Source organism: Rhinopithecus roxellana, chromosome 6 (assembly GCF_007565055.1).
Source record: "Rhinopithecus roxellana isolate Shanxi Qingling chromosome 6, ASM756505v1, whole genome shotgun sequence".
Classification (NCBI taxonomy): Eukaryota; Metazoa; Chordata; class Mammalia; order Primates; family Cercopithecidae; genus Rhinopithecus; species Rhinopithecus roxellana.
The window spans coordinates 62,840,725-62,866,270 of NC_044554.1; the positions used below are offsets into that span (position 1 = coordinate 62,840,725).

At 44.0% G+C, this 25,546-nt stretch overlaps 2 protein-coding genes across 4 annotated transcripts in view; one reads left to right on the plus strand and one right to left on the minus strand.

The window, feature by feature from the left end:
* Positions 1 to 1,715, plus strand: part of COPG2 (coatomer protein complex subunit gamma 2) — a 160,410-nt gene extending 158,695 nt beyond the window's left edge. The window contains exon 24 of one of the 2 annotated variants that reach the window (XM_030932347.1): positions 247 to 1,715. In XM_030932347.1, the coding sequence (XP_030788207.1) occupies positions 247 to 377 (131 nt within the window). In that variant the 3' untranslated portion in view covers positions 378 to 1,715. The remainder of the gene's footprint in view (positions 1 to 246) is intronic. The other variant, XM_010378802.1, reaches the window with a different exon arrangement.
* Positions 755 to 21,738, minus strand: MEST. 2 transcript variants are annotated; one of them, XM_010378795.2, is made up of 12 exons: positions 21,503 to 21,738; positions 12,303 to 12,457; positions 10,581 to 10,660; positions 9,321 to 9,398; positions 9,061 to 9,197; positions 8,850 to 8,908; positions 7,428 to 7,468; positions 6,498 to 6,568; positions 6,136 to 6,237; positions 4,294 to 4,370; positions 3,017 to 3,080; positions 755 to 2,078 (listed from the first exon to the last, which is right to left on the minus strand). In XM_010378795.2, exons 2-12 carry the CDS (start codon positions 12,454 to 12,456, stop codon positions 1,961 to 1,963), a joined length of 981 nt encoding a protein of 326 aa, XP_010377097.1. In that variant the 5' UTR covers position 12,457; positions 21,503 to 21,738; the 3' UTR covers positions 755 to 1,960. The 2 variants fall into 2 exon arrangements, with proteins under 2 accessions (XP_010377097.1, XP_010377096.1); XM_010378794.1 differs by lacking the exon at positions 21,503 to 21,738 and adding an exon at positions 15,635 to 15,915.
* Between the last annotated feature and the right edge of the window lie 3,808 nt (positions 21,739 to 25,546).

A 25,546-nucleotide genomic window follows, 5' to 3' on the forward strand; every position in this document is an offset into this window, starting at 1 on the left:
ACCAACTTTCCTTTTGAGTACTCTAAATTGGTATTTTTGAATACCTTCTATGTACCTGGTTTCATGGGAATATAAAAAATATATATTTGGAATATATATTTGGAATTTATGCGTAGGATTCAATTTCCACAAATCTCTGGAAAAGCTAAACTAATAGAAAGGAGATGCAGGGAGAGCATGATAAATTTCATTATCCAGTGCTTGTTTTGGGTTCTTAATATAGTTTTCCTCACTTTTTTCTCTCAGGTATATTCAGAGGTGGCTATGATTTATTGGTGAGGTCCAGGCTGGCCTTAGCCGATGGAGTAACCATGCAGGTGACTGTCAGAAGCAAAGAGAGAACACCTGTAGATGTTATCTTAGCTTCTGTTGGATAAAGGCTTACTGGACAAGAGGAAACTGATGTACACTTCACGGTCAGTGGGCTTTTAGGCTAGTGGCATCAGTTTCCCAGAATCACACTTTTGAAGATGAATGACTTTGGAGAAGCAAATTAAACATTTGGCCCTGAGCCAGCAGATCAAGCAGGTGTCTATCTTTGTGCATGGGTTTTTTTTCTTTTTATGATACTTGGTCAGCTTTGGTACGATAGTGCAGCTTCAGGTGATCTTGAAAATCAAATACTATCCTATACTCCAGCTGCTTAACTTCATTTTATTCTTTAATTTAATGTGTACCTGAAAGCTCCTGGCAATGCTGGAAAATTTTTATCCCAGAGGGGTGGGGGTGAGGGGGAGGGGAAGCCAGAGTCCACTTTTGTCACAATTCATTTTTATTAATAGAAAATAAACACTTATTCCAGTTTCAAAGTTGTTATAGTTGAAGTTGCTAATTTTAAAAAATGAATTTTAAATAATCACTTAATCCTGCTTTGACTAAGACAATGAAATGTGGCTTAAAAAAAAGTATTCAGCACCATTTGCTCATAGGTCTTTCAGAGTTTGTTCTTAAAGTTTCTGGAACTTTCCTGTCTGTAAAGTGTAGGAATTACTGAGCTACATTGGAAAGCCTCTCTGGGACAGTTAAGCAGTCATCATAAAGGTATCAGTGTACATTCAGCATGGTGACTTGGACTACACAACAATCCCTTCCCCTCTATAGTAGCTCAAGAGAAACATGCTTCTAAGCACTGAGGTATGAGGAGTCCCAGACTGTTATTTGCTGTTAGAATTGGTCTTCCCAGCTAATAACAGTCAGTATCTGGCACAGATGCTATTGGTCCTTAATGTCCTGTGATTTTAGGAAGTAGTTTGGATTTAGTTCAATTTATTCAGAAGTCAAACATGTTTAATTAGCTTCACTACTCTGGCAGAGTAAGGGTATGCTGGTTTAGTGTCTTTATAAAATATATGTAATGCATAGGTAAATCATAGTCTTAAATACCTAGAATACTATATTATTTAAACCAATATCTATTTTAACAAAATGTTTATAACTAAAAACAGCTGATGAAACTAAATCCAAAGGTATGACAAAGAGGACTCAGCTCTGTGTTGCTTAAAGAACTTTTAAAAGGCATGTGCCCATAAAGTCATTCAAGGAAAGGGAAGGAGGCCCCCTTCGCCTCCTCCTTGCTATAGAATTCCTGTTGGGGCTGGGCCAGAAATGAGCACTTCTAAATATTTCAGAGAAATCCAAAGTGTTAAAAAGTATTTTATGCAAAAGAACGTCTTTCTGCATCAATGAATAGTAATGCTCATCAGAATTTCCTAATAACACAAAAACAAAGCCAAGATACATTTGATCAGATGTCAGAGTAATGGGAGGTGGACTATTATGTCAACCTTAGTCAGAGCTCCTGCTGGCTTCTTCCTATACACTGTTCACCAATTTGAGTAGTGGACTTTGTGAGAGAATAATGTTTGATGGCCAGGACCTCTCTTGGGCATTTCTTCCTAAGTGGAATACACAACAGATAAGGGAGTAGGGGAGGTAATACAGGGAAGCTACTCTTTCCAGCTCAGAAGGAGTTGATGAAGCCCATATATGCATTCAAGAAGCCCATGGGATCCTCTAGCTGTGGATAGTGGCTAATGTGGTCATCCAGAATCGACACTGTGGACCGCGGCAGCGTTTTCCTAGTGGAAGAGAACAGCACGCAGGTGAACTTGAGGCTGGAGGAGGAGGGATGTAAGCCAGTGGGAAGCCCCAGTAAATGACCCTGTGGACACACCACACTGGAAGGAGCCACCAAAGAGCTTATTCACCTTCTACTCTGAAATTGTATCTTAGGCAGGTAAACTTGCCAATTCCATTTATACAAACTAGTTTTTAAATGTTCATAATCCAACAAACAACAACTTGAAAATATAACACTTTTGCAACAATTGTCAAAGCAAGATGACTTTCAGCTCCTTAGAGAAGGATGAAGCATCAAACAAGTGGATCACACAGCAACTCACTGCCCAAGCAGAGATAACCAAGGATCTTCCCTTAATCCCAGGAGATGAGAGGGGGTATTTTATTTAAAATTATATGCAAGCTGTTTACTACTAGCTTGTATCCAGTAGGCCACAGGAAGGTATGGAACATTCTTATGTGACATAATCAATCAATATTTCATATTCTGATACCTTCCAAGTAAGTACCTAGAGAGAATAGCAACCAATGAGAAGGCACTTTTCCACAATGAGCTCTTCTCAGTCTCTCTTTGCCATCTGCTCAGCCTAAGTCAATGAATTGGCTTTACAATCGGACTAAAACAAACACTTTGTAGGATATATCCACTTTAAACCTTTGACTCACATGAGAGCTTTTTGTACACCAAGGAATATGTAGCAGTCATAACAGTGAAAACAGACTATGTATAAATCAAGAGAATGTATAACTGAATTTCTTGATATTACAATTATGTTAGAATAAGATTCCTCAACTCAATCTTTTTATTGTTTCCTGGATGAACAGCCAGTGAGGTTAGAGACAATGGCTAGAGCCAATAGCCCTCAACAGGTAATTCTGTTTACCACTGTCAGGATGAGATACTAACAAAACATAGACCTCTCTCGGGGAGACTCACCTGTACAGCTCCAAAAACTCTGGATAGGGATTTACAGGATCCAATGGCCCATAGATAAAATGAACTAGGAAAGAGAAAAGGAATAAAATACTTAACAGCTCTCACATCTGTTTTACTCCCACCCTAAAATTAACTCCTCTCCAAAAAGAAATGTTTTCTTCTCCCTTTTTTTATTATAATAAGCAAGGTCTATCTCTGTTGCTCAGGCTGGACTGCAGTGGTGCAGTCATAGCTCACTGTAACCTCAAACTCATTGGCCCAAGCGATCCTCCCACTTCAGTGTCCTCAGTAGCTGAGACTTTATACAGGTGTGCACCACCACACTTGGCTAACTTTTAAATTTATCTGTAGAGAAAAATTTTTCGCACTGTGTTGCCCAGAGTGGTGCCCAACTCCTGGGCTCAAGCAGTCCTCCCGCCTCAGCCTCCCAAAGAGCTAGGATTACAGATGTGAGCCTCCTCAGCCAGCCCAAGAAAATATTTTCTGTAAATATTTTTTGTGTGTGATAGAAAACCTAGCTTGTTTTATTAGGTAACCTCTAAAGAGCAGCTAGGAATGCACCAGTTCATTCATTGGATACATCTCCTCCTATAGACAACTAATTGGTCCCTCATCCAGCTCTCCTGCACTCTAGACCAAATGGAATATGCCCATCTTTCAACATTCTCTAAGTCCAGGATACTATCATTCTTTAAGTCTCTCTTCAGTTATAATAGACTTTTGACATTTGAAATCAACCGATCATTTCCTGAGCACTAATCTCTATGTGTGAAACACTGTAATTTTCTTTTTAAATCTGTAAGAATGAAAAGACAAATAAGTACAAACCACCTATAGCCTCTTGATTAGTAATCCAAACAGCCTTCTGTCTGAGCAATTCAGCATGTAATGTGGCAGTCACTGACAATGCACACCACAGAAATCAGTAATACCAACTACCTTTACGGTAATGTCTGTTTTTTATATACTTCACTCTACACACAAACATCACTGTTCCAGATGTCATGAGTACAGTTGCCAGTAAAATAAAGGATACCCAGATAAATTTGAATTTCAGATGAAAAATGATTTCTTTTTGGTGTAAGTAGGTCCTAAATATTGTACAACACATACTTAAATACTAAAAAAGCATTTGTTGTTTATCTAAAATTCAAATTTAACTGGGTATCTTAACATTTTTATTTGCTAAATCTGGTAACCCTAATTGTATAAAGGAGTTGCAATTATTTTAACCCTATAGTCCTTCAGCTTCCTATCAATAATATAAAAATACTCACTGGGGATAGTAACAGAGGCAAGAGCTCCCACCCAGCGCCTTCTGAACTTCTTCCGCTGATTGATGTACTGTAAGAGACTGTAGGACAGGTAAGTCAGCATGAGCAGAACAAGAAACCTTTACTGTTACAGGGATTCAAGGGCATGACAAGAGCCACAAGGAATACAAGATACAATTTCTTAATCCAGAAGCAGTTTAGCATTCCTGGAAATATCCCACTTAATTTATCCATTTCTGTTAACCTCTAGAGTTAACCACCATGTAGCTCTAGTAGTGATTATGCCTACTATCAATATAAGAATTAGTGGTTTCGTGTATTTATTAAGCAGGGAATGAGATCTAGGAAGGCTGATAGTTGGTTTGGATTTTAGGTAACTAAAAAGCCCAGGTCTAAGGTTCCAATTTTGGCTTCACCACTACCTACCTCTCTGACTCAAATATATAACACAGATCTTTCAACTTGGTTTCCTCATTTGTTGGTTTGTTTGTTTTTTAAAAGACAAGGTCTCCCTATGTTACCCAGGCTGGAGTGCAGTGGTTATTCACAGGTGCAATCATAGATCACTACAGCTATAACTCCTGGCCTCAAGAGATCCTCCCACCTCAGCCTCCCAAGTAGCTGGGAGTACAAACATGTGCCAAAGAACCTGGCTAGACTCCTCATTTTTAAAATAAGAGGATTGAAACACATGATCATCTGTGTTGACATCTACTTTTTTTTTTTTTTGAGATGGAGTCTCACTCTGTTGCCCAGGCTGAAGTGCAGTGGCATGATCTCAGCTCACTGCAACCTCCACTTCCTGGGCTCAAGCAATTCTTGTGCCTCAGTCTCCTGAGTAGCTAGAATTACAGACGTGTGCCACCACACCTGGCTAATTTTTGTATTTTTAGTAGAGACAGGGTTTCATCATGTTGGCCAGGCTGTTCTCGAACTCCTGACCTCAGGTGATCCGACCACCTTGGCCTCCCAAAGTGCTCAAATTACAGGTGTGAACCACTGCGCCCAGCCAACATCTACTTCAAAATTCTAAGTGTAGATATTGATGAGCACAAAGCTTCATCTGACCACAGATAAAATGGAGAGAATTCCTCCTTCTCCAGCATAAGACACTACTGCCACATTTTAGAACTCATGTATTCTACTCATTCTGCCTGGCAACTCCAGGACAGTTATTTTTGTGAACCCTCAAATATCTCATCTTAGAAACAGTATTTACTTTTTGGAAAGGAAAATATAAGATAATTTTGAAAGTCAGTCTTAATTGTTCTTCAGTTTTTTAATACTAAAATGAAATGTTCAGGGATCCTGTGGGGGTTAGAAGAGGGTGGGAGGATTGGCTGCCTGTAACACATAATTCCCAGCAAAGCCCTCAGTAAAAACACTGGAAGCTACACTGACCCAGGTGGCTAGAAGACAGAGCCTTATCCCAAGTAGTTACAGCTATCACCACCTCTGGGTCCCCTGTGAAAGCTGGTTTGGGTCTACCTTCTCATTTGAACCACGGCATGGGAATTCTTTGTACAAGACAGAGAAGGTAAGTCTGCCCTCTCACTCCCTGTTGCTCAGAAAGATAGGCAAAAGGAAGAGCCTTATACCTTGAGGGAGGCACTAGGCTACTTTCACAACCATGATTCAACACTTTGAAGCATTTAATACTAACAAAGAGTCCAGTTTCACTCTATTTTCTATTTCTTTCTTCATATGGACCATGACTTTTTGGTTTGCCCCATAGGTCATCAGCCTTCCTGTGATAGGGAATAAGCCAGCAAGGAACAGAACAAGCAATCCCCACTCTCCACAAAAACGCTTATCTGGAAGCCAAAGCAAAGGGTAATTTCTTACCTGTCAATGACTAAGTTCCCGTCATTGTTGCGGATCCCTGCCCACATGTCCCACAGCTCACTCTCAGAGGGCCGAGTATACGGCCCAAAGACTGGGGTGAGACTGAAAGAGTCCAAAACGCAGGAAGATAAGTGTGAGGAGAACTCAGAATGTTCAATATGGCTGGAACCTCAGAGGCCATGCAGTCCCGGCCATCAGTCCGACCCATAGGTGATTTATGAATTCCTTCTACTTCCCTGGCAAGCGGCCAACACCTTTGCTTTAAAATATCAAGCCCTAGGATTTGGCCCAGAATTGTAATGGCAGCAACTTTTCACAACATTGTTCCTAGGCCACAGTCAATATTTGACAGTGACACTTACCCTCGAGAGAACACGAAGAAGTTCATCAGTCGTGTGAGGATGGGTGACAGCACACCTCCGTCTTTGAGTAGCTGGAGGGGAATAAGTGGAAGTAAAGCTCAAGAATCCAGAGGAAGACCTTCACCTGGGCAAAGGGTTTTATATTAGGAACTAAATCTTTTTTTTTTTTTTTTTTGGAGACGGAGTCTCACTCTGTTGCCCAGGCTGGCATGCAGTGGCCTGATCTTGGCTCACTGCAAGCTCCGCCTCCCGGGTTCATGCCATTCTCCTACCTCAGCCTCCTGAGTAGCTGGGACTACAGGCACCCGCCACCACGCCCGGCAAATTTTTTGTATTTTTAGTAGAGATGGGGTTTCACCATGTTAGTCAGGATGGTCTCAATCTCCTGACCTCGTGATCCACCCACCTCAGCCTCCCAAAGTGCTGGGATTACAGGTGTGAGCCACTGTGCCCGGCAGGAACTAAATCTTCAGCCAAATCTCCTGCTACTGAATGGTTTGGTACTTGGCATTTTGTTTTGCCTACCCACATTCTTCTCTCAAGGAAGACAAATCTATTTCTAATTCCATCTAAGATTACTTTGCTTTTAAAATTCACTAAATCCCTAAAACTTTAACTCTGATATATTCAAGTTTAGAGTAGGATCCTAATTTGTTCAAACATCAAGCTTGTGACACAGATCTTTCCATAGCTGTTATTTCTGCAAATATTTGTTGATCTCTTATTCTTAGGATGGGTTTTGGGTTTATGTAGGGGCCACTGCCTCTGCTTTAGTTGCCTACGAAGGGAAAAACTAACTTCATTAAGATAAATTCCCAAGGAAGAGTATTGAGCTACTGCCAATCACAGGAGCTACGGCCCTTAAAGGTCCCAGCATTATCTACGTCAGTGCAAATCCTCAAACTAAAGTCTGTCAGTGAAGTAGCCAACCTTTTGGAGAAGGAGTGGACGGTGAGTCTCAGGAAAGATACCTGTAGGAGAAAAGACTTATCTTAGTCATTTACCTATAGCTTTAATTTTTTTTTTTTTTTTTAATAGAGACGGGGGTCTCACTGGTCTCAAGCTCAAGCAATCCTCTTGCCTCAGTCTCCCAAAGTGCTGGGATTACAGGTGTAAGCCACCTCGCCCAGCCTACCTACATTAAGGTCAAAGGCAAGCCCATTATCAGAAACTACCCACCCTATTCACCATCACCTCTGCAGCCTTTACTACCAAAACAGAATTACGAATAAAAATTTAAACTGTCATCTAATTACATCTCCAGGAATTATATGTTTAACTGGTCACAATAAATCCCCCTGGAATTACTTTTCCCATCTTAAAGATTGTGAAACGGGGAGAAAATATATGGTCATCCAAAATGCTGATAACCAGGCTCTGACTCCCCTTAGCACTTCCGCCATCACTCAGAACACAAGGGTTAATGATTTGGGCTGCAAGAATAAAACAAGAAGTTTTTAAATAAGTGTAGGTCCTTTTAAAAACCTAGAGTTTTTCTTTTCCATTTCTCTTCAGAGTCAGTGGAAGAAAGCCATGAGCATAAGTGATAAAGGGAGAGACATTTCTCTCCCAGTCTGCTCTTAAGGCATTCAGGAGACATTTGGGTATTCATGGACTTGCAAGCTGGCTGCCCAGAAGGTCTAATCAGGGGTTCGGTATTTTCTAACTGAAACTTGGCAGTGCCAGTTAGGAGTTGGGGAAACTCATACAGTTAAGTCCTCACTTAACATCAGGATAGGTTCTTGGAAACTTCGGCTTTAAGCAAAATGAGGTACAGCAGGTCCTTGAATAACATCCTTTCTTTAAAACACTGATGAGAAAAAAAATTGGTTCCACTATAACATTTTATTTAAAGTCACAGTTTCCAAGAACCCATTGATGACATTAAGTAAGGATTTTCTACACTAACATCATAGTAGGATTAGAAACACTTGTGGCTTTTTTCTGTACCTTCAATCCTATACTCTCATAACCTATTGCAGTTGTCACAGATACGGCAGACAGCCTTTACCCTCCCCACTTCTGATACAGCTGTTCCTAGGTCCTCCACTAGATCCTGCTATCTAATGCATTGAAAAAGCACATATGACTATAATGCAGCTTTTTACTGACTGTGTAAGTAAAGTCACTATCCTTTGTAATGCTGTTTGTTTATTTAAAAACATTCTGAGAAAGGGTCCATAAATCCTGTCAGGCCACCAAAGGAGTTGATGGCACAGAAAAGGTAGAGATCTCATAGTTTAATTATGTCTACTCGCAATATTATCAGATTACCATTTAGGTGCCACTGTGGTATCTAACGATGGCCCTTCTAGACTACACCCACTTTCTACCTACCACCAAGACATTTACCTCCATTTGACAGACAGAGACTCTTTATGGTAAGCCGACCAGATCGATTCTGCTTGTACCTAGAAGGGAGATGAGGAAACACACATGTAGCTGAGCAGACTTAAACCAGTGCACTTCTGAAGACAACTCCCAAGAGAGAAAAAGGATGCAAAGAGTCCAGAAACGATGTGCTCTCCTAGCATTATAAGCTGAAGTTTGAAGCTCCACTGACCTGTAGAGAAGCTCCTGAGCAACCGTATCTCCATAGTCATGAGAAAGAAGGTTGATCCTGCGGTTCTGGAGCCCCAGATGCCGCAAAAGTGCTTCCACGATGCTGGCCTGCTCAAATATGGAATAGTGATGTGGTCTCTGAGGAAAGGAAAGCCCACATACACAGGATGAAGTCATGAGGACAGCTCTCTGCCAGCCTAACCCTCACAGTCTATGTCCGTCCCGACACCCCATCACCAGCCCCAGATAGGTGCTGCTTACCGGTTTGTCACTGAAGCCAAAGCCTAAGAAATCAAGGGCAATCACCCGATGAAACCTCAAGGTCAGACCTTCCCAAATCTACAAGAAAGAAAGGATGATTTGGGCTTTCTGCTCTTGCCCCTCCCTTTTCACCAGACCTGCAGTAGCACAGGAGCTTCAGCCCTCTCTTGGCTTGACAGACTTCCATAAAGAGAAAACCCCATGAAACCAGCACAGGCCCCACAGATGATCCTCCTGGAGAATGCTTTCTTCCTGCTAATTAATCCCTGTTGAGGGAGGATAACTTGGCAGTGATTCCTTCCAGAGTGCCAAGGAGTTTATCATTCCCTTTCAGTATATAAGAAACAGTTCAACATTTAATATTTTTTAGAAGCAATTCAAACGTGCAACAGCCTTCTAGTGCTGACAACAAAATCCTTTTATTTTAATTTTCATTATTTTAATAAAAAATTTAAATTTTTATAATTTTAATTTTTATTTTAAAATTTTTTTTTATTTTTTTAAAATAAATAAAAGGTTATTTTAATTTTTATTTAAAAAAAAAAATTTTTTTTGAGACAGAGTCTCGCTCTGTCACCCAGGCTGTAGTGCAGTGGTGCGATCTCGGCTCACTGCAACCTCTGCCTCCCGGGTTCAAGCGATTCTCCTGCCTCAGCCTCTTGAGTAGCTGAGATTACAGGCTTGTGCCACCATGCCTGGCTAATTTATATATATATATATATATATATATATATATATATATATATATATATATATATATATATATTTTTTTTTTTTTTTTTTTTTTTTTTTTTTTTTTTTGAGATGGAGTCTCACTCTGTCGCCCAGGCTGGAGTGCAGTGGCCGGATCTCAGCTCACTGCAAGCTCCGCTTCCCAGGTTCACGCCATTCTCCTGCCTCAGCCTCCCGAGTAGCTGGGACTACAGGCGCCCGCCACCTTGCCCGGCTAGTTTTTTTGTATTTTTTAGTAGAGACGGGGGTTTCACAGTGTTAGCCAGGATGGTCTCGATCTCCTGACCTCGTGATCCGCCCGTCTCGGCCTCCCAAAGTGCTGGGATTACAGGCTTGAGCCACCGTGCCCGGCCTAATTTTTATATTTTTAGTAGAGATGGGGTTTCGCCATGTTGGCCTGGCTGGTCTGAAACTCCTGACCTCAGGTCATCCTCCCACCTCAGCCTCCCAAAGTGCTAGGATTTGAGCCACTGCGCCCGGCCGAGGCTTTTTAAGACATAGTAGGACCTAGAAGTCTGACTTCATTACCTTATACCAATCGTAGCTGGATGTTGGAAAACCATGTAAAAGCACAACTATCTCTGGACTTCCAACCACACCCACAGAGTCTAGGAAGAAGGAAAGTACAATTAATCAGGCCAAATCCCTATAAAAATAACCTCGAAGATGTTAAAATGTAAGTAATCTGATACAAAAGACAAGAAATTGTGACCAAATTGACATTAAAATGACACAATTCTTTTTAAAATGTAAGCTTACTGCGTTAGGTGAGAACAGGCCTTTTCTCCTTTTGATCTGTATATTAAAACATTGTAAAAATCATGCTATGTGAAAATACTTGAAGGCACCTGTTTACTCAACCTAGGTGTTTTTTAAAAAGCATATCCCCATTTCTCCTTTTGTTTTGTAATATGCAGATTTTTTTCATGGTGAAAAGTAAATTTTCACAGTTAAAAGCATATGATCACAACACAAAAACTACAAATTATTAGTACTCTATCATGAATGGCCTCACAGAAATTCTCTAAGAGATAGCAACTATTCCCAAAGAACACCTTTAGCTTATACTATTTGCTCAGCACTTTTCATTCAGCAGGAGACCCAATCTAACATCAAAAACATAATAAAACTATTACAAAATCCTGTCAACTACAAAAAGGGCTTAATCAACATAAACACGAACTTTTTAAATGCATATGACAATACGGAAGCATTCAGCATCATCTAAATTAGGTAAACATTTAGACAATATTAACCTTGCTAATAGTATTGGATTAAAACTGGTATATTCATATACTGCCAGTGACATGAAACTTTGGTAATAAGGTTTTCAAAAATAATTTAGAAGCAGTTGAAAATTGTATATACTTTAGCCTAAGAGTTTTTTTCTTGAGAATCTGTGCAAATAAAATCATTCCGTTTATGCAAGTAGTGTAGTTTGAAAATGTAAGGAAAAAATAAACTGTACAGACATGAAGCTTTTCCTTCAACATTAGTTTTTTAAAACAGTAAAACTGGAAATAACCCAAGCCAACATAATGAAAATTGTATACTTACTTAATTGAATATAGCAAATGAGAGGAGGTCAGGAGCAATAATGAAAAACGGTTTATGACAAACATTTTTCGTTATTGCTCTTGACCCCCGCTCAAAATAAATCATTTCCAATCTGTTTCTCAGGTTCTTCACCTATAAAATGAGGTTAATGGCACCTATCTCCAAATGCTGTTATAAAGATAAAACAATGAAGGCTGAAAACATAACTCAGAGCCTGGCATATGGTAATTACTTGATAAGTAATGGTCATAATAATAATCATCACTAGCAAATTAATTTATATAATGGTATTAAGACTTAAATCACAGTTACACTACAAATAATCTACAGAAAACGATAAAATGAAATCAGGGATGGTGAGGAGAGAACCAGTGGTGGTTATATCTATTAATATTTTATATATTACCTGACACTAAGGTTGCCCAATTAAAAAAAAAAAATAACATCAGAATACATATCAAGCAACAAAGAAAACTTATCCTAAAAGGTAAGGTCTGCAGGTTAGAATCTCAGTCCCAACCCCCATTCTCCCAGCAGTTTTCTGCGCTTCTCTGCAACCTCACTACACAGAAAGAGAGAGATACTCTCCTCCATCATTAAGGAGCAACAAGAGACCAGTAGACACAAAATAAATACCTCATCTGGGACTTACATGACCGATACACGCAGGTGTTCCAATAGTCCACTTCTTACCTTGGTAGAAGATACGCAGTCCCTTGTAAGTGAAAAACTTGCCTGAAGACTTCCATGAGTGAAGGGCAGGAGAGAGCTGAGGGGGTGGGATGTGCAGGTACGCAGCAAGCAGGGGCACGGCCAACAGCCCCACCTGGACCCACCACTCCCTCATCCTGTAGGAAAAGCAGAGACCCACCGTAAGCAGTCAGGTAACACTGTACACTCATCTACAAACCAAAACCTGGTAGGATGGCGTGGGAGACTGCTGTTAACCAGCAATGATTACGTTGCCCTTCACATAGGCACAAAGCTGACCAAGACTATAATCGAACCTCTGTCTGCCATAGCACTCGCCATATTTGTTCATCATTCTAATTTTAAGGAAAAAAATACATTATTTCAACATATAATCTTCTGCCTCTGCTCCCCAACTTTAACCCCTTAGCCCCTACCCTTGTGGTCTTCCCAATACCTGCTGAAGAGGACTTGATATAAATAAAAGGGAGATGACAAATGCTGGACACTCTTTCGTTGACTTTTATCAAGGCTTCCCAGGAAAAAAATAACTTCTTATTTACTCCAAAAGCTCTACCATCTACCCACTAGCCCCCACCAGTAAAATGTTCAAAATATATGTATGTGCTATATCTCATGTCTTAAAAGAGTGTGTGTGTAGTAACTTATCACATGTCCTCAAGCAGAGAGTTGCTCCTGATTTTTAATGCATGCTTATCAGCCCTCCTGCCTAAATGAAGCCCCATTTAGTACTCGTTTCTGGGTTTGGGCTGAGAAACTGCTCAGGGTAAACAGTCTGAAAGTAAGATAGCTGCGCTGGGTATTCCAACATAAGCAGCTTTGTTATGACCCTGAATATCTAATCTCTTGAGAGGTCAGGGCAGTAGATTATATTTCTGCTTTTCTTAGCAGACTCTTGAAGTTTACATTTAATTTCCTAAGACGCTCCCCCACCCCCAGATAAGGCATAACTCATACCCAGCATGTGAGAATTGATTTTGTCTTTGGAAAAAGAGCACTGGTTGGTACACCCAACTCTCCCATGCCCAGGACTTCAAAGGCACAAGTCAGTTTATCCACATTGACAAGGAGTGCCAAACAGGAATTATAAACAGTTCTGTTTCAAGTCTATGACTTCTGATGGTCAACAGATTAAGAATTGTCAGTAGAATGGAAGTTCTCTCAAAACAGCCAGAATGGAAATAATACCCTCCAAAACTAAAATTAGAGTTGTCATAGAGCTCAAATTAATTAATTGCTAAAGCCCTGGGGGAAATGGCTTTCTGTTTGTACACACATTCTTCCCTATTACCTGTAATCTACACGTTCACTAACTTCCTCAACTTACAAGATACTTCCCCCCCCCCCAAATCCCCGATAGTTTTAGAGATAGAGATAGCTAAACTCTAAAAACAAACCTGTGGTTTTACAGTGGTAAAATAACCATGTTTCTTAAAGAATCTCAGCTCCCCAGCCTATTTTTTAGGCATTATTAGGGCAGTCATTTCCTTTTTTCTCCAAAGTACCTGTCCGTAAGACGGATAGAACCATTTAGTCCTCCTTCTCAAGGTAATACTAGAAATGGTTCCAAAAAAGTGCCAGAACACGATAGTTATATCACAGTTTTCACCCCACAACAATAGCAGCCTATATCCCAAATACCTCCTTGAAAAGTCAGATGACAAAAAGCATTAAGTTTTGATGATCTTTACTTCAATGCATACATTTTCATGTGAGGATTTCATTACTCCTTTCCCCCAGTGCTTCTCATCGCGCTCATCCACGGGGTTCCAGCAGCTGAATCTCTGCAGTGACTCAGCAGAGAGCCCCGGGAGGGGCGGCCAGAGCGGCAAATGGGGAGGCTTCCCCGCTGGTGCTTAGGGAAAGTGGGGGTTAAAAATCGAGGCGATCGACCAACATACTCCACTCCTGGACACCCCCCTCCACACCTTCCTCCTCTTACTGCAAGAAAGCAAAGCGGCAACCTCTCAGGGAGCCGTTTCTTGTCTCATTACCTCAGTAAAAATGCCCCCATGACCTTTTAGGATTTTTAGAAGTGAAGCAGCCTAGCAGTCAGTAGGCGAAATGGGTTAAGCAAACATTTTTTGGCCAAAATCCCAATTATTTGATGAGCCATGAGCAGAGAAAATAAGCAAACTCCAGTAACAAACTTTCCAGAAATTTCTGGGCCTTGATTTCTTCATCTTGTAAACAGAAAAACACACTCCCGTAATAATACCACCCAACCTGCTGCCCACCTGATGGCGTCGCCGCAAAATTAATGAACCACTTTATAAACCCGCGAAACTAAGGCGAACAGTCGCTGCGCAACATGACCGTTTGGTCACATCGCCGTTCTCACTCGCGCTTGTTACTGAAATCTGAAAACCACTTAAGGCAGCTGACGGGTACTGCGAGTTCTAGTCACTCTGCGGTGACTCCCGCCACCGTGGTACCTGGGTCTTGAAATCCTAAGCTGCACCGCGGCGATCTCGGCACTGCGATTATCTTGTTTTTGAAATTCTAAGGTGCGCCACGGAGATACCGGGGTTCTAAAAACTCTAAATCGCACCAGGACGATGCTGGGGTCTATCCTTTAGGTCGCACCACGGCAATGGCGGGGTCTAAAAATCCTACATCGCACCAGGGCTCTTTGGGGGTCTAGAAATCCTAAATCGCGCCACGGTAATGGCGGGGTCTAAAAATCCTACATCGCACCAGGGCTCTTTGGGGGTCTAGAAATCCTAAATCACGCCACGGTAATGGCGGGGTCTAAAAATCCTACATCGCACCAGGGCTTTGCCGGGATCTATAAATCCTAAATCGCGACACGGCAAAGGCGGAGTCTAAGAATCCTGAATCGCACCAGAGGGAAGCCGGAGTCCAAATATCCTAAATCAAATCAGGGCGATGCTGGGGTTTAGAAATCCTAAATCATGCTGCAACAATGACTGAGTATAAAAATCCTAAATCGCGCCAGGGTGATGCCAGGATCTAAAAATCCCAATCCGTATCAGGGTGAGACTAGGGTCATTATGGATCCCAAGTCATATCAGGATAACGCTGGGGTCCAGAAATCCTAAATCTCACCAAGGCAATCCCGGGGTCTAGAAATCCTAACCCAAAGAGGTCCCGCGCTCTGAACATTCCATTGCGTGCAGGAGTGACACCCCCTCCTCAAGTAGGCAGAGCGGGCGCGGAATGCGTGCCGTCTGTCGGTAGAGTTTTCGCCCGAAGGCAGCCCCGGCTCGAGCACTGGCACGCAGTCCGCCGCTCGCCCGCGCCCTAGTCTCAGGGCGGCCAGCCACACCCCCTCGTTCCCGCCGCACACCCACCTGCGGAGGCGATCTCGGCGCACCATGGCCGCGTTATCCCATGCCGCCCGCCGCAGCGTTGCAGAGCACCGGACGCCGCGGAGCCCGCAGCCGTGCAGGGCCAGCCGGCAGCAGGGGCGCAGCCCGCAGCCCACAGCAGCGCAGGGCGGCGCCGCGCCCGGCAGCTACAGCCACTCCGGCGTGCGCTGCGGCACTGCGCTTGCGAGGCGCAGCTGCCGCAGAGGAGGTGCCGGGGTGTGCTGGTTGCCGCGGCAGCGCGGAGCGAGTGGGCACCGACTTTTAGAGCCCACCCGCGCCCCGCCCCTAGCCCGCCCATCGCCGCAGAACCCCTACCGCCTGCTCCCCCGCTCGCCGCAGAGCCCCTCCCAGCCACTCTGCCACCGCCACGGCCACAGAGATGGGGTGCCCCTCTAGCAGTGGCTCCTTTAGGGAGCACCTTCAGGGGTGTCGAGCCCCCTCCCCAAGACCCCGCTGCTCCCTCGTGAACCCCCAACCCTGAGCCCGAGATTCTGCTGCAGAAACCCTCCCCTGACGAGTTAAGGCCACGGGCAAAAACAGCAGACCCCTGAGAGCCCCAATACTTTCCTTAGATCACCCACAAACCCCACTGGACGCCCACAAGCCCCACAGGAGGATGGCCACTCGACCTAAGGGGCAGCAGGGCTCGGGGGTGCCGGCCGTGGCGCTTGCTCCCGTCCCTCGTACTGAACCGTGAGAGGTGGCAAGCCACGAGGGCCCTACGCGCCCTAAGTTCCTAACTACCGGTAACCATCAAGGGCACAAGCAAGCGGCTAGGGAGCGACAAGCTCTGCTGGACCCACCAACAAGCTAGTAAACAGATTCATGGTATGGCCACTATGGCCAAAGTTGCACAAAGTCCGGTTTCTGCCACTCCAGCCACCGCCGTCGCGCGGGGCAGGTTTCCTTTACAGCAGCGCGACGTGGTCGGCATGCCAGACTCCCGGCTACAGCAGCGCCCTCGCAGCCCCGCTCCCTGCATGCGGCAGTCCGCGCTGCACAGAACAGTGGGCACAATTAGGAGAGCAAAGCCCCCTTTATTTACGTAATATAGAATCACAGTGCAAGGGCACGGTGGCACAAGAAAGAAGGAGGAATTTTTCTAATCCATAATCCTTTAAAAGGCATCCCTTACGCCTTTGAAAAGTGTAGAGTATCATGAAGTGTCTGTGTTCATTTTCTGAGCATAAACTGAAATACTGGTGAACGCACGCGGGGCGCAAGCTGGTGAGCTGGGCGGCCGGCCGGCCGGTGCCCGCTGCATCCAGAGGGGGCGCTGCAGGCCTCCCTTCGGTCGCACACGGCCCAGGCCCTCCGCGACTCTGCAACTCTGCACCCCGAAAGGTTCGGCGCTGGCCCGCAGGGCCTCCAACCCGTGACCGAGGGCGACCCAGGGAAACTACCGCCTATGAGCCTGTCATCAGAACCTGTGGCACAACACAGGTACACTTCTGCAGGGGTCTGGTTGCCCCCAGTAAACGCACTCGTGAAACAAATGCTGATTTAGCACCTACAGCGCACTAAGAACCCGGGGTGCGAAATAAATGAGAAATAGCCCCGGCCCGAGAACAAGATACGGGCCATCTGGAGAGGCAGACAGACAAGAACTGCCACTTTTTAAAATTTTCCTTGTAATTTCCTAGTAACGTTTGTGGCAGCTGACCCACTCCTTCCTAACATGTAAGGCCCTCAGAGGCCGAGCCCAAGTATTATTCGCCTTTTGTATCCCCAGAGCCCGCCACAGTGCTGGCCCCTAATAAATACTGCTTGAATAAGTACAAGAATTTGAGGGCGCACAGGGGAGGAAGTAATTAAGGGGAGGGGGGAAGGGTGGTCTTGAATGATGAATAGACATTTACCAGAGAGACAAAGAACATTCCAGCCTGAGGGGACGGCTTTCGCAAAGCACTGGAGGCTCAGGGCCGCGCATTTGCGGAAAACGGGAAGTCCTTTGAGCCGGGGCACCAACAGGCAAAAAATTAGGCTAGCAAGAGAATTTCATCGTAGGGAATTAGGAATTTGTTCTAAAGAAAATGAGAAGCCCACAGATGGATTTAAACTCTTCATGGCCTTAATTGGTTACTTAACAAAATTTAAATTAGTCTCTTTACAAGTCAAAGATTACCTATTTTAACTATCACTACCTTTTAAAGACTGAATTACTCTTCAAAATCTAAATCGGTTCTTCCAACAAGGTAAAGGCTTTTCTATTTTAATAATAACAATAACAAAAGCCTTTGCGTTATATATTTTTCATACTTATTGTTAAGGGAACCTTTGAGTCCTACAAACAATTCCACACTTTCATTCTCACCAGGCCAGAAACACCAGCATCCAAGATGAAGGCAATTTTCTGTTTATGGACTGAGTGCCCCACAAAGGATCTTATTCTGAAGGCCATGGAACATGTCTACCCACATGGCTCAAGTGGGCAGCCTGGAGGAGAAACAGTTTAAAGGCCCTGGGGGAAGCGGGGAGCCCCAGGGAGAGCTCCCCAAGACAACAGGAATTCCAAGTCTGACACTCGGGAGAAATCCTCCCTTCAGACATTATTGATGTCTGGCCGAGTAATTAGGAAAAACTTCCTTGAAGGAGGGATTGAGGTTGAGATGGGCATGGAACCCAGATCTTAGAAAGCATATTTCTGTTTGGAAGAACCCTGAGTACAGAAGTCAGCTCAAAGATATCAGCTTGGCCCAACCAGGAATTTGCTGTCGGAAGTCTAAGAGAGAAAATGCTGGCCATAATCCCCCAGGAGCCAAAGAGTTAACGAATCTTCTAAATGTGCCTGATTTACTTCCAGAAAGGAGCTTCCTCCACAGGGGGAGAATTTGACCCAAGGTATAAAACACTCAGAGCCCTGAGAAAACACACAGCCACACATAAATCCAAAGCCTGCTCTGGCTTGCTCGAAGCTGCACCCTTTCAGTTCCTCCAGGCTGATGCTATCCTGGGCCGTGCAGGATATCTCATGCAGTAGTCCCCTCAGCCAGTGGCTTATCACACATTCTTGTCACATTCCAAGTCTAACACAGTTCCGCCTCACAATAAGACCTCAGATTTGTGCAAAAATTCATGTAGAAAGCTCTGCATTTATTATCTTGCTGATTCACAACAGTGGTATGGGATCTGCAGGGACGGTACCACAGATTCAATAACCATATTTTTCTAACCCCAGTTTGAGAACCATAATGTGACAAGTGCAGGATATTTATGGAGACAACAAGACACAACTGGGACTGCCACTTTCAAGAGCCATCATTGTAGATTCAAATCAACTAAAACACTTCATAATGGGAGAAACTTGGTTGAACAGAGGAGCACATGTTAACGAAGGGGTTTTGGTTGAGAAACTTACCAAATCAGTAGGACAGGACCCTAAAAAAGGCTACTGTGACTGTAGACTGAGGGGAAGTACCAAAAATAAGCTAATCTTACTCTATTCTGCTAGTTAGAATTCACAGAAAGCATTTTATTCTGTTCTACAGAGCAGATAGATATTGAAACAGACGAATAGGAATGTGTTCAGAGAAGATCAACTAAACGAATTGCAAATTGAAGGTGTAACAGCTCTTGTATTTTAAGCTCCTACCATGAGCATGGGTCTTCACCCAACATATCCCTGATCCTCACAGTAGCCTGACTAGACAAGTATTTTCACTCACAGATTTCAGAGAAAGATACGGCAGCTCGGTAGGCTGCGTGTTAGGATGTGAAGGGGTTGGGAACGGAACGCAGATGTGCCTGGCTCCAAAGCTGGCCTTCTTTCCACTACTCCACACTGCCTCCCTGTTTGAAATCGCTGGGCATATTTAGTTTGAAGAAAAGAAGCCTTGTGGAGTAAGTAGAAGAAGGAAATGTGTTAGCGGTCCTCAAATATTTGTGGAAGCAGCATTAGACATTTTATTCTGTATGGCTCCAATGAGCGCAAATTGTAGAGAAACAGATGTCGATTCAACATAAAGAATTTTCCAACAGTAGGGGCTGTCTAGAGGGATTGGGTGGCTCAGCCATTTGGGGATAGGACAAATTCCCTGTCCACTGGGGGCTGGGTAACCCTGTGGCAGGTATGCAAGCTCTGCATATAAGACTGAATCAATGATTTGCAAGGTCTTTTCCCATCTGAGGTAAAGTAAGGCTCCAAGATGAACTGGAACTTGGCCAAGGTGATCCTCTACTGAGGGGACAAATCCACAACTCAGTCTTCCCTAGTTATGTCCCTCAGCCCAGAACCCTTGGTATGACATGCTGCTTCATACTGAGGGCAAAACAAATTGAAGACATTATCATCAAAAAAATCACATCAACCTCGCTCTCAACCAAATTAACCAATATGGCCGGGAGCAGTGGCTCACGCCTGTAATCCCAGCACTTTGAGAGGCTGAAGCAGGTGGATCACTTCAGATCAGGAGTTTGAGACCAGCCTGGCCAACATGGTGAAACCCCATCTCTACCAAAAATACAAAAATTAGCCATGTGTGGTGGTGTGTGCCTGTAGTCCCAGCTACTTGGGAGGCTGAGGCAGGAGAATGGCTTGAGCCCCGGAGGTGGAGGTTGCAGTGAGATGAGATGGCGCCACTGCACTCCAGCCTGGGTGACAAAGCGAGACTTCATCTCAAAAACAAAACAAAACAAAAACAAATTAACCAATATATCCCTGAAGCGACTGGTGTCTTCCTCTTCAGGCCCATTTTTGAGTAAAAGTCTTTGGCTGTAAAAAGCTCAAAAGATGAGGGGTAGACGAGGGAAGCAGTGGAACTGAATAATCTCTTACCCAAATAAGATGACCCTAAATGACAGATGGTTGTTTCTCCAGGTGACAGCGGGCACCCCTAAACTATCTTCACACACCCTCTGCATTACTCCACACATCCCATTATCCCACAGCTGGTACTGCTTCACCAGGTACTCCTACCCCACTATCCCGCACCTAGAGGACATTTTATCCACTCAAACAGATAAACAGGCTGAAGGATTCTAATTAAGTAATAGAATCTTGCATTTTTATAGCTCTTTACCCTTTCACAGATATTATCTCATTTGTCCCTCACCACAGTCCCCTAAGGAAAATAGCTACTTTCTTTCAGGCAGGCAATTTCCTAGCTGCCTGGGCAGGCAAGGGCTTCAGCACAAGCACAGTCGGTCTTTCTCGCCTTTTTTTTTTTTTTTTTTTTTTTTTCCTGTTACTACTTTTCCACCTTAGATTATGCCTCCAGCCAGAATGAGTCAACCAGGAGCAGGTGCTTCCGTTTTCCTCGATTGCTCTCCTCACCTCACCGGCTGTCCCCCTCCCCGAACCAGGCCTCCAGCCGCGTCACCACTGCCGCTCTCCGCCCTGGTGACCCCAGCGCCTGGATCTGCACCTGCAGCTCCGACCCCGAACGGCCGCGCCCTCTACCACTCGGTCACACCCGTGTGCCTGCGACCTTCCCTACCTCCAAGGCTGGCTTTCCCCCAAGTGGGAAGGCGCAGCCTCCCAAGAAATCGCCCAGGAGGGCGGGTGGAGCCAGCTAATTAATGACTAAGCGGGGGTCAAGCCTCGGCGAGGGTTGTGTGGCTTTTGTGTTCTCTACGACCCCGAGGTGCTGGGAGACGACGACCGAGGCTCTCGCCCACGTGGTCCTCTTGTGGGCCGGCGGCTGCGCACCTAGTGCGGGGACCCACGCGCCCCGGGAGCCCTCCCCTCGCCAGCACAGCCTCACGCCTCCTGGGCCACGCGCATTTACCTGCCCCCCAGGACTGGTGTGGCCCACGCACACGAGCCACACCCACCAAGGAGCGCTAGTCCCACTCCTGAAGCGGGCTGCGAGGGTGCATGGGGAGATCCCTCCTTCCCCGCCCGCCTCTTACCTGATTCAGGTAAGACCTGGGCTACAGGACTCCATGTTTGGGAGAACCCGTTGCGCATGCGCTTCCTGAGGCCAGAGGTTCTCGGCCTTCACCCTGTGGCCAGGGAGGACCCGACCACGAATACGCCGCGAATACGCGGCTCGGGGCTAGAGCGTCGCCAGGTCCGCTCACCAGCCCATCGCCCCCGAGCCCAGCATGTGCTACCGCCTTCTCCCTGCCAGGCGTCAGCGCCACCTACTGCAAAGGGTATGAAATGGCAGGCCGTGGCTTCGACAATAGCCTACGGCATTGGATAAAGAGAGTAAAATTGTATTCGGCCTGATCTGAGTACTTTTACATAATAAAAGTGAAGGCCAAAGAAGTGACATTTTGCTAGTTATTAACTACGTAGAGATCTTTGGCGAGCCTTCTGTATTTCAGCCATTCCCCTGATTTCGCAATTACCCTGAAGATGCACAAGTCTCCATCGCCAGCCCTCCCTCTACCCTGTGCTCTAGAGCCTTATATTTGCCTCCTTTCTGCTGTTCACATGGTGAACACAGACATCTCATACTCAACAAGAGCTAGGTGAAATTCACTACCCTTTCTCTACCTCCTCTTTCCCACACTACAAACTGACCCCTGTCCTAAGAACTGATGCTTCCTTCTCTAGTCTGTATCTTGGTTAATGCACTTCCATCCACCCCCGTCTCCCACACACTGTCACCAACCCCGGTGGAGCAGTGGAATGAGGCCAAGGGGTCGGGCACCTTTGGATACAGATCTCAACAAGTTCCCTCCTCCCCATCCCTTTCATCTTACCTCCCGAGAGTCTCTTGAATTCATCTTGCTCTCCTCCATTCCTAATGCCATTTGCTCTTGTTCGGGGCATTATTTCTCACCTGGACAACTGCCTCCTAATTGGCTTCCAAGTCTCCACCATCACACCTTTCTGGTCCATCATTCACACCCCTGCCAAAGTGATTTTTCCAAAATGCAAATCTGATCACATCTCTCTTCTAAAACTCTTTACTGACACCCTATTGCTGGTGCTAAATCCTAGCTCTTTAGCTCCGCATGCAAAACACTTCAAAATCTGGTCCTTGCCTTGACTTCCTCTAGAATCTTCTATCTTACCACCCCCATCTTACCCACCCCCACCAAAACCTCATGATCTGACCAAACATTACTAATTATAGTTACTCCCAAAACACCATGCGGTTTCCTTTCTCTGTGCCTTTACACATGTTCTCCACGACCAGCTATGTCCTGTCCCACTTTGGCTACCTAAAAAATTCCTGTTCATTCTTCAAAAATCAACATAATTTTCACATCCTCTTGGAAGCCTTCCATGAAACTTTCCTATGGAAATGATCCCTCCCTCCTCTGTGCCGTCTCTGTCCCTCAGTTGCCTTATCACATTGTTTTGTGATGATGTTTGCAGACCTGTCTTGCCTCTCCTACCACAGATCTGAGCTTCTTGAGGACAAGGACAGCATTTTATACATTTCTATGTCCCTTTTGCCAACCCAACATTTTAATTTTCTTTTTATAGACAAGAGATCTCACCCTGTCTCCCAGGTTAGAGAGCAGTGGTGCGATCATAGCTTGGTGCAGCCTCCAACTCCTGAACTCAAGAAATCCTCCTGCTTCAGCCTCTCGAATAGCTGGTATTACAGGCATGCACCGTCATGCCCAGCTCAACCCAACATTTTATAACAATGATGATAAGAATTAATAACAGCAAACATTTGTTAATCACTTTGTGCCAGATGCTGTGCTGAATTTCTCATATGTACGTTTTTAACTTCTGATGATCACCCTATGAAGAACTATTATTATCCTAATTTTACTAACGAGAAAACAGGCTTTGAAAGATTAAGGAGCTTGCCCATGGTCGCAGAGCTGGTAAATTGTGGAATCAAGATTTAAATCCAGATCTATCTGCTCATGTTTATCTATTCATCAGTTTGGTAGAATTAAAATATTTGAAAAACCACTAGTCATTTTTTGAAGTGTTAATGCTTACAGAGTTAATTTATCTTTTAAAGGGAAAACACATAGCTATTCCACTCTAGTGGATGGAAATAGAGTGTTCTAATTTAAACTAATGGTATAGAAAGCCAAATAAATACTCGATGTCAGGCTAACTGAGAAAATGATCATATCTTATCCCATATAATCCGTTATTATATGAATGTTATGAGTATTTTTGCTTAGGGATTGATATATTACAAACCAGTAATAGTAGATTTTTCTTAAAAACTCCTTTTGAAGAAGAGAGATCTAAATTGAAAGACACCATAGAATGTTTAATGAGTTGTGAGAGATGAAGATACCAAGATATTGTGAGGGATGTGTGAGGTCTAAATGAGTTAACATGTGTAAAGCACTTGGTGGAGTACCTGGCACACAGGAAGCACTGTATTATTGCTGCTGCTGTTCTTAAGAACTTCAAGTAGCTCACAATCCAGTGGTAGAGATAAACACATAAACTGACAACAAGCAATGTGATAAATAATGTAATTCAGCTATGATCAAAATTCTGTGGGCGTTCCAAGGGGACAGGGTCTGCCAGGGAATACGGAGGGTGGCAGGAAAACAAAATGGCACCCAGAGATCCCACAACTGCAGAGTGAGCATGTTGCCAGAACCAGAGCAACACAACCTAACTTTTTCAGAAACACTTTATTTGTTGGCAAATCTTTTACTACTAAAGGCTTTACTTCTTAGAATCCACAATGTTTAAAGTTTCCACAGTTTCAAGCACTCCTTTGCCTCTGGTGGTTGGGGAAATGGGGTCACTGGGCAGAAGAGCAAGGCTTTCACCAAGATGATATGAGAATGCGGAACAGGAGGAAGAGGTCTCTGAAGCTTATGAAGATGTGGCCCAGTACTCAAAGGAAGTTCTGGCCTCACCTAGAAGTCCAACTAGGGTGTTCAGACTCCAGGAGGGGAAGACACATTCCCATCCCCCAGGCTCTGGTCCCTTTCTAGCAGAGAAGAAACTGTGGAGCACAGACTTGGTGATGTGTACATTGAGCAAGAGGGAAGGGGTAGGCGGTGGAGCTGTGGCCCAACTTGGCAGGCACTGCCCAAAAAAGCCCACCTTTTTCCTCCAAACCCGTGCCAGGTGTCTAGCACACTAACTCAGTGTTTCCTATGCCAAATGACATGGAAGGCTGCTTAAAAGTCTACATTCTTTACTACAGGCCATTAACTTTATGTAGGCAAAACGTATTTATGTTCCTCTGGTTCTTCAATAAACAGAGTCAAGAAACTTGCTGTGGGTAGTTCACTCTGGACTGGTGAAATGAGGGCAGCTATTCTGATGTGAATAACTAATAAAACATATACAGAGAAAAAAAGTTCAAAATTAAACAGAGGAACACTGTTAGTAGAATTAAATAGATATAACTTTTTGGGAAGGCATTTTGGCAATATTTATCAAACTTGACCCAGCTATTCCACTGTTTCACATTTATCCTATATGTATATTCCCTGACACATGTCTAAGAACAAATAATGCTGTATTATTTGAAAAAAAAATCAAACTGGAAACAACCTAAATGTCCTCTACAGGGTGCTAGTTATGAGGTTGTCTAACGTGTAAAGCTTCCCAATGTTACGTGAAGAAGCAAAGTTCAAAATAGTATGCATATTGTAATCCTAGTTGTCTAACATATATGTACCATGTATCTAAACAGCTATAGTTACATTTATAATATTGATATAGTTGTATATGTATTAGAAATGCCAGCAAGATCTAGGTGGGGCAAATTGGCAGCGCAGGAACAAATTTCATCTGCAGGAAGATTTTTTATTGGTGGTGGTTGTTTTTTCACTTAAATTTTGAATGCCTTTAGGAGAGGCTCCCATACAGTTCCTATTTATTCCTCAATGTATTCCCTGTTATCTTACACTCTCTGCTTCCCTCAGTTGCTTCTGGCCCTCAGAGGCAAATGAGGAAAGAAATAATAGTGGTAGGGGCAGCTGAAGGGATGCTTTAGTCTTTCCTTTCCGTTTCAACATTGTAAGCAAACATTACTTCATAACTTAAGGGAG

Excerpts from the sequence above, each read along its gene's own strand:
- MEST (XM_010378794.1), bottom strand. The coding sequence starts at position 15,660 with ATGGTGCGCCGAGATCGCCTCCGCAG. Across the intron at positions 8,909-9,060 it reads GCTCAGGAGCTTCTCTACAG|GTACAAGCAGAATCGATCTG; the intron begins GTCAGTGGAGCT and ends TCTCCCTTCTAG. Across the intron at positions 4,371-6,135 it reads GGGAACTTAGTCATTGACAG|TCTCTTACAGTACATCAATC; the intron begins GTAAGAAATTAC and ends CCTGTCCTACAG.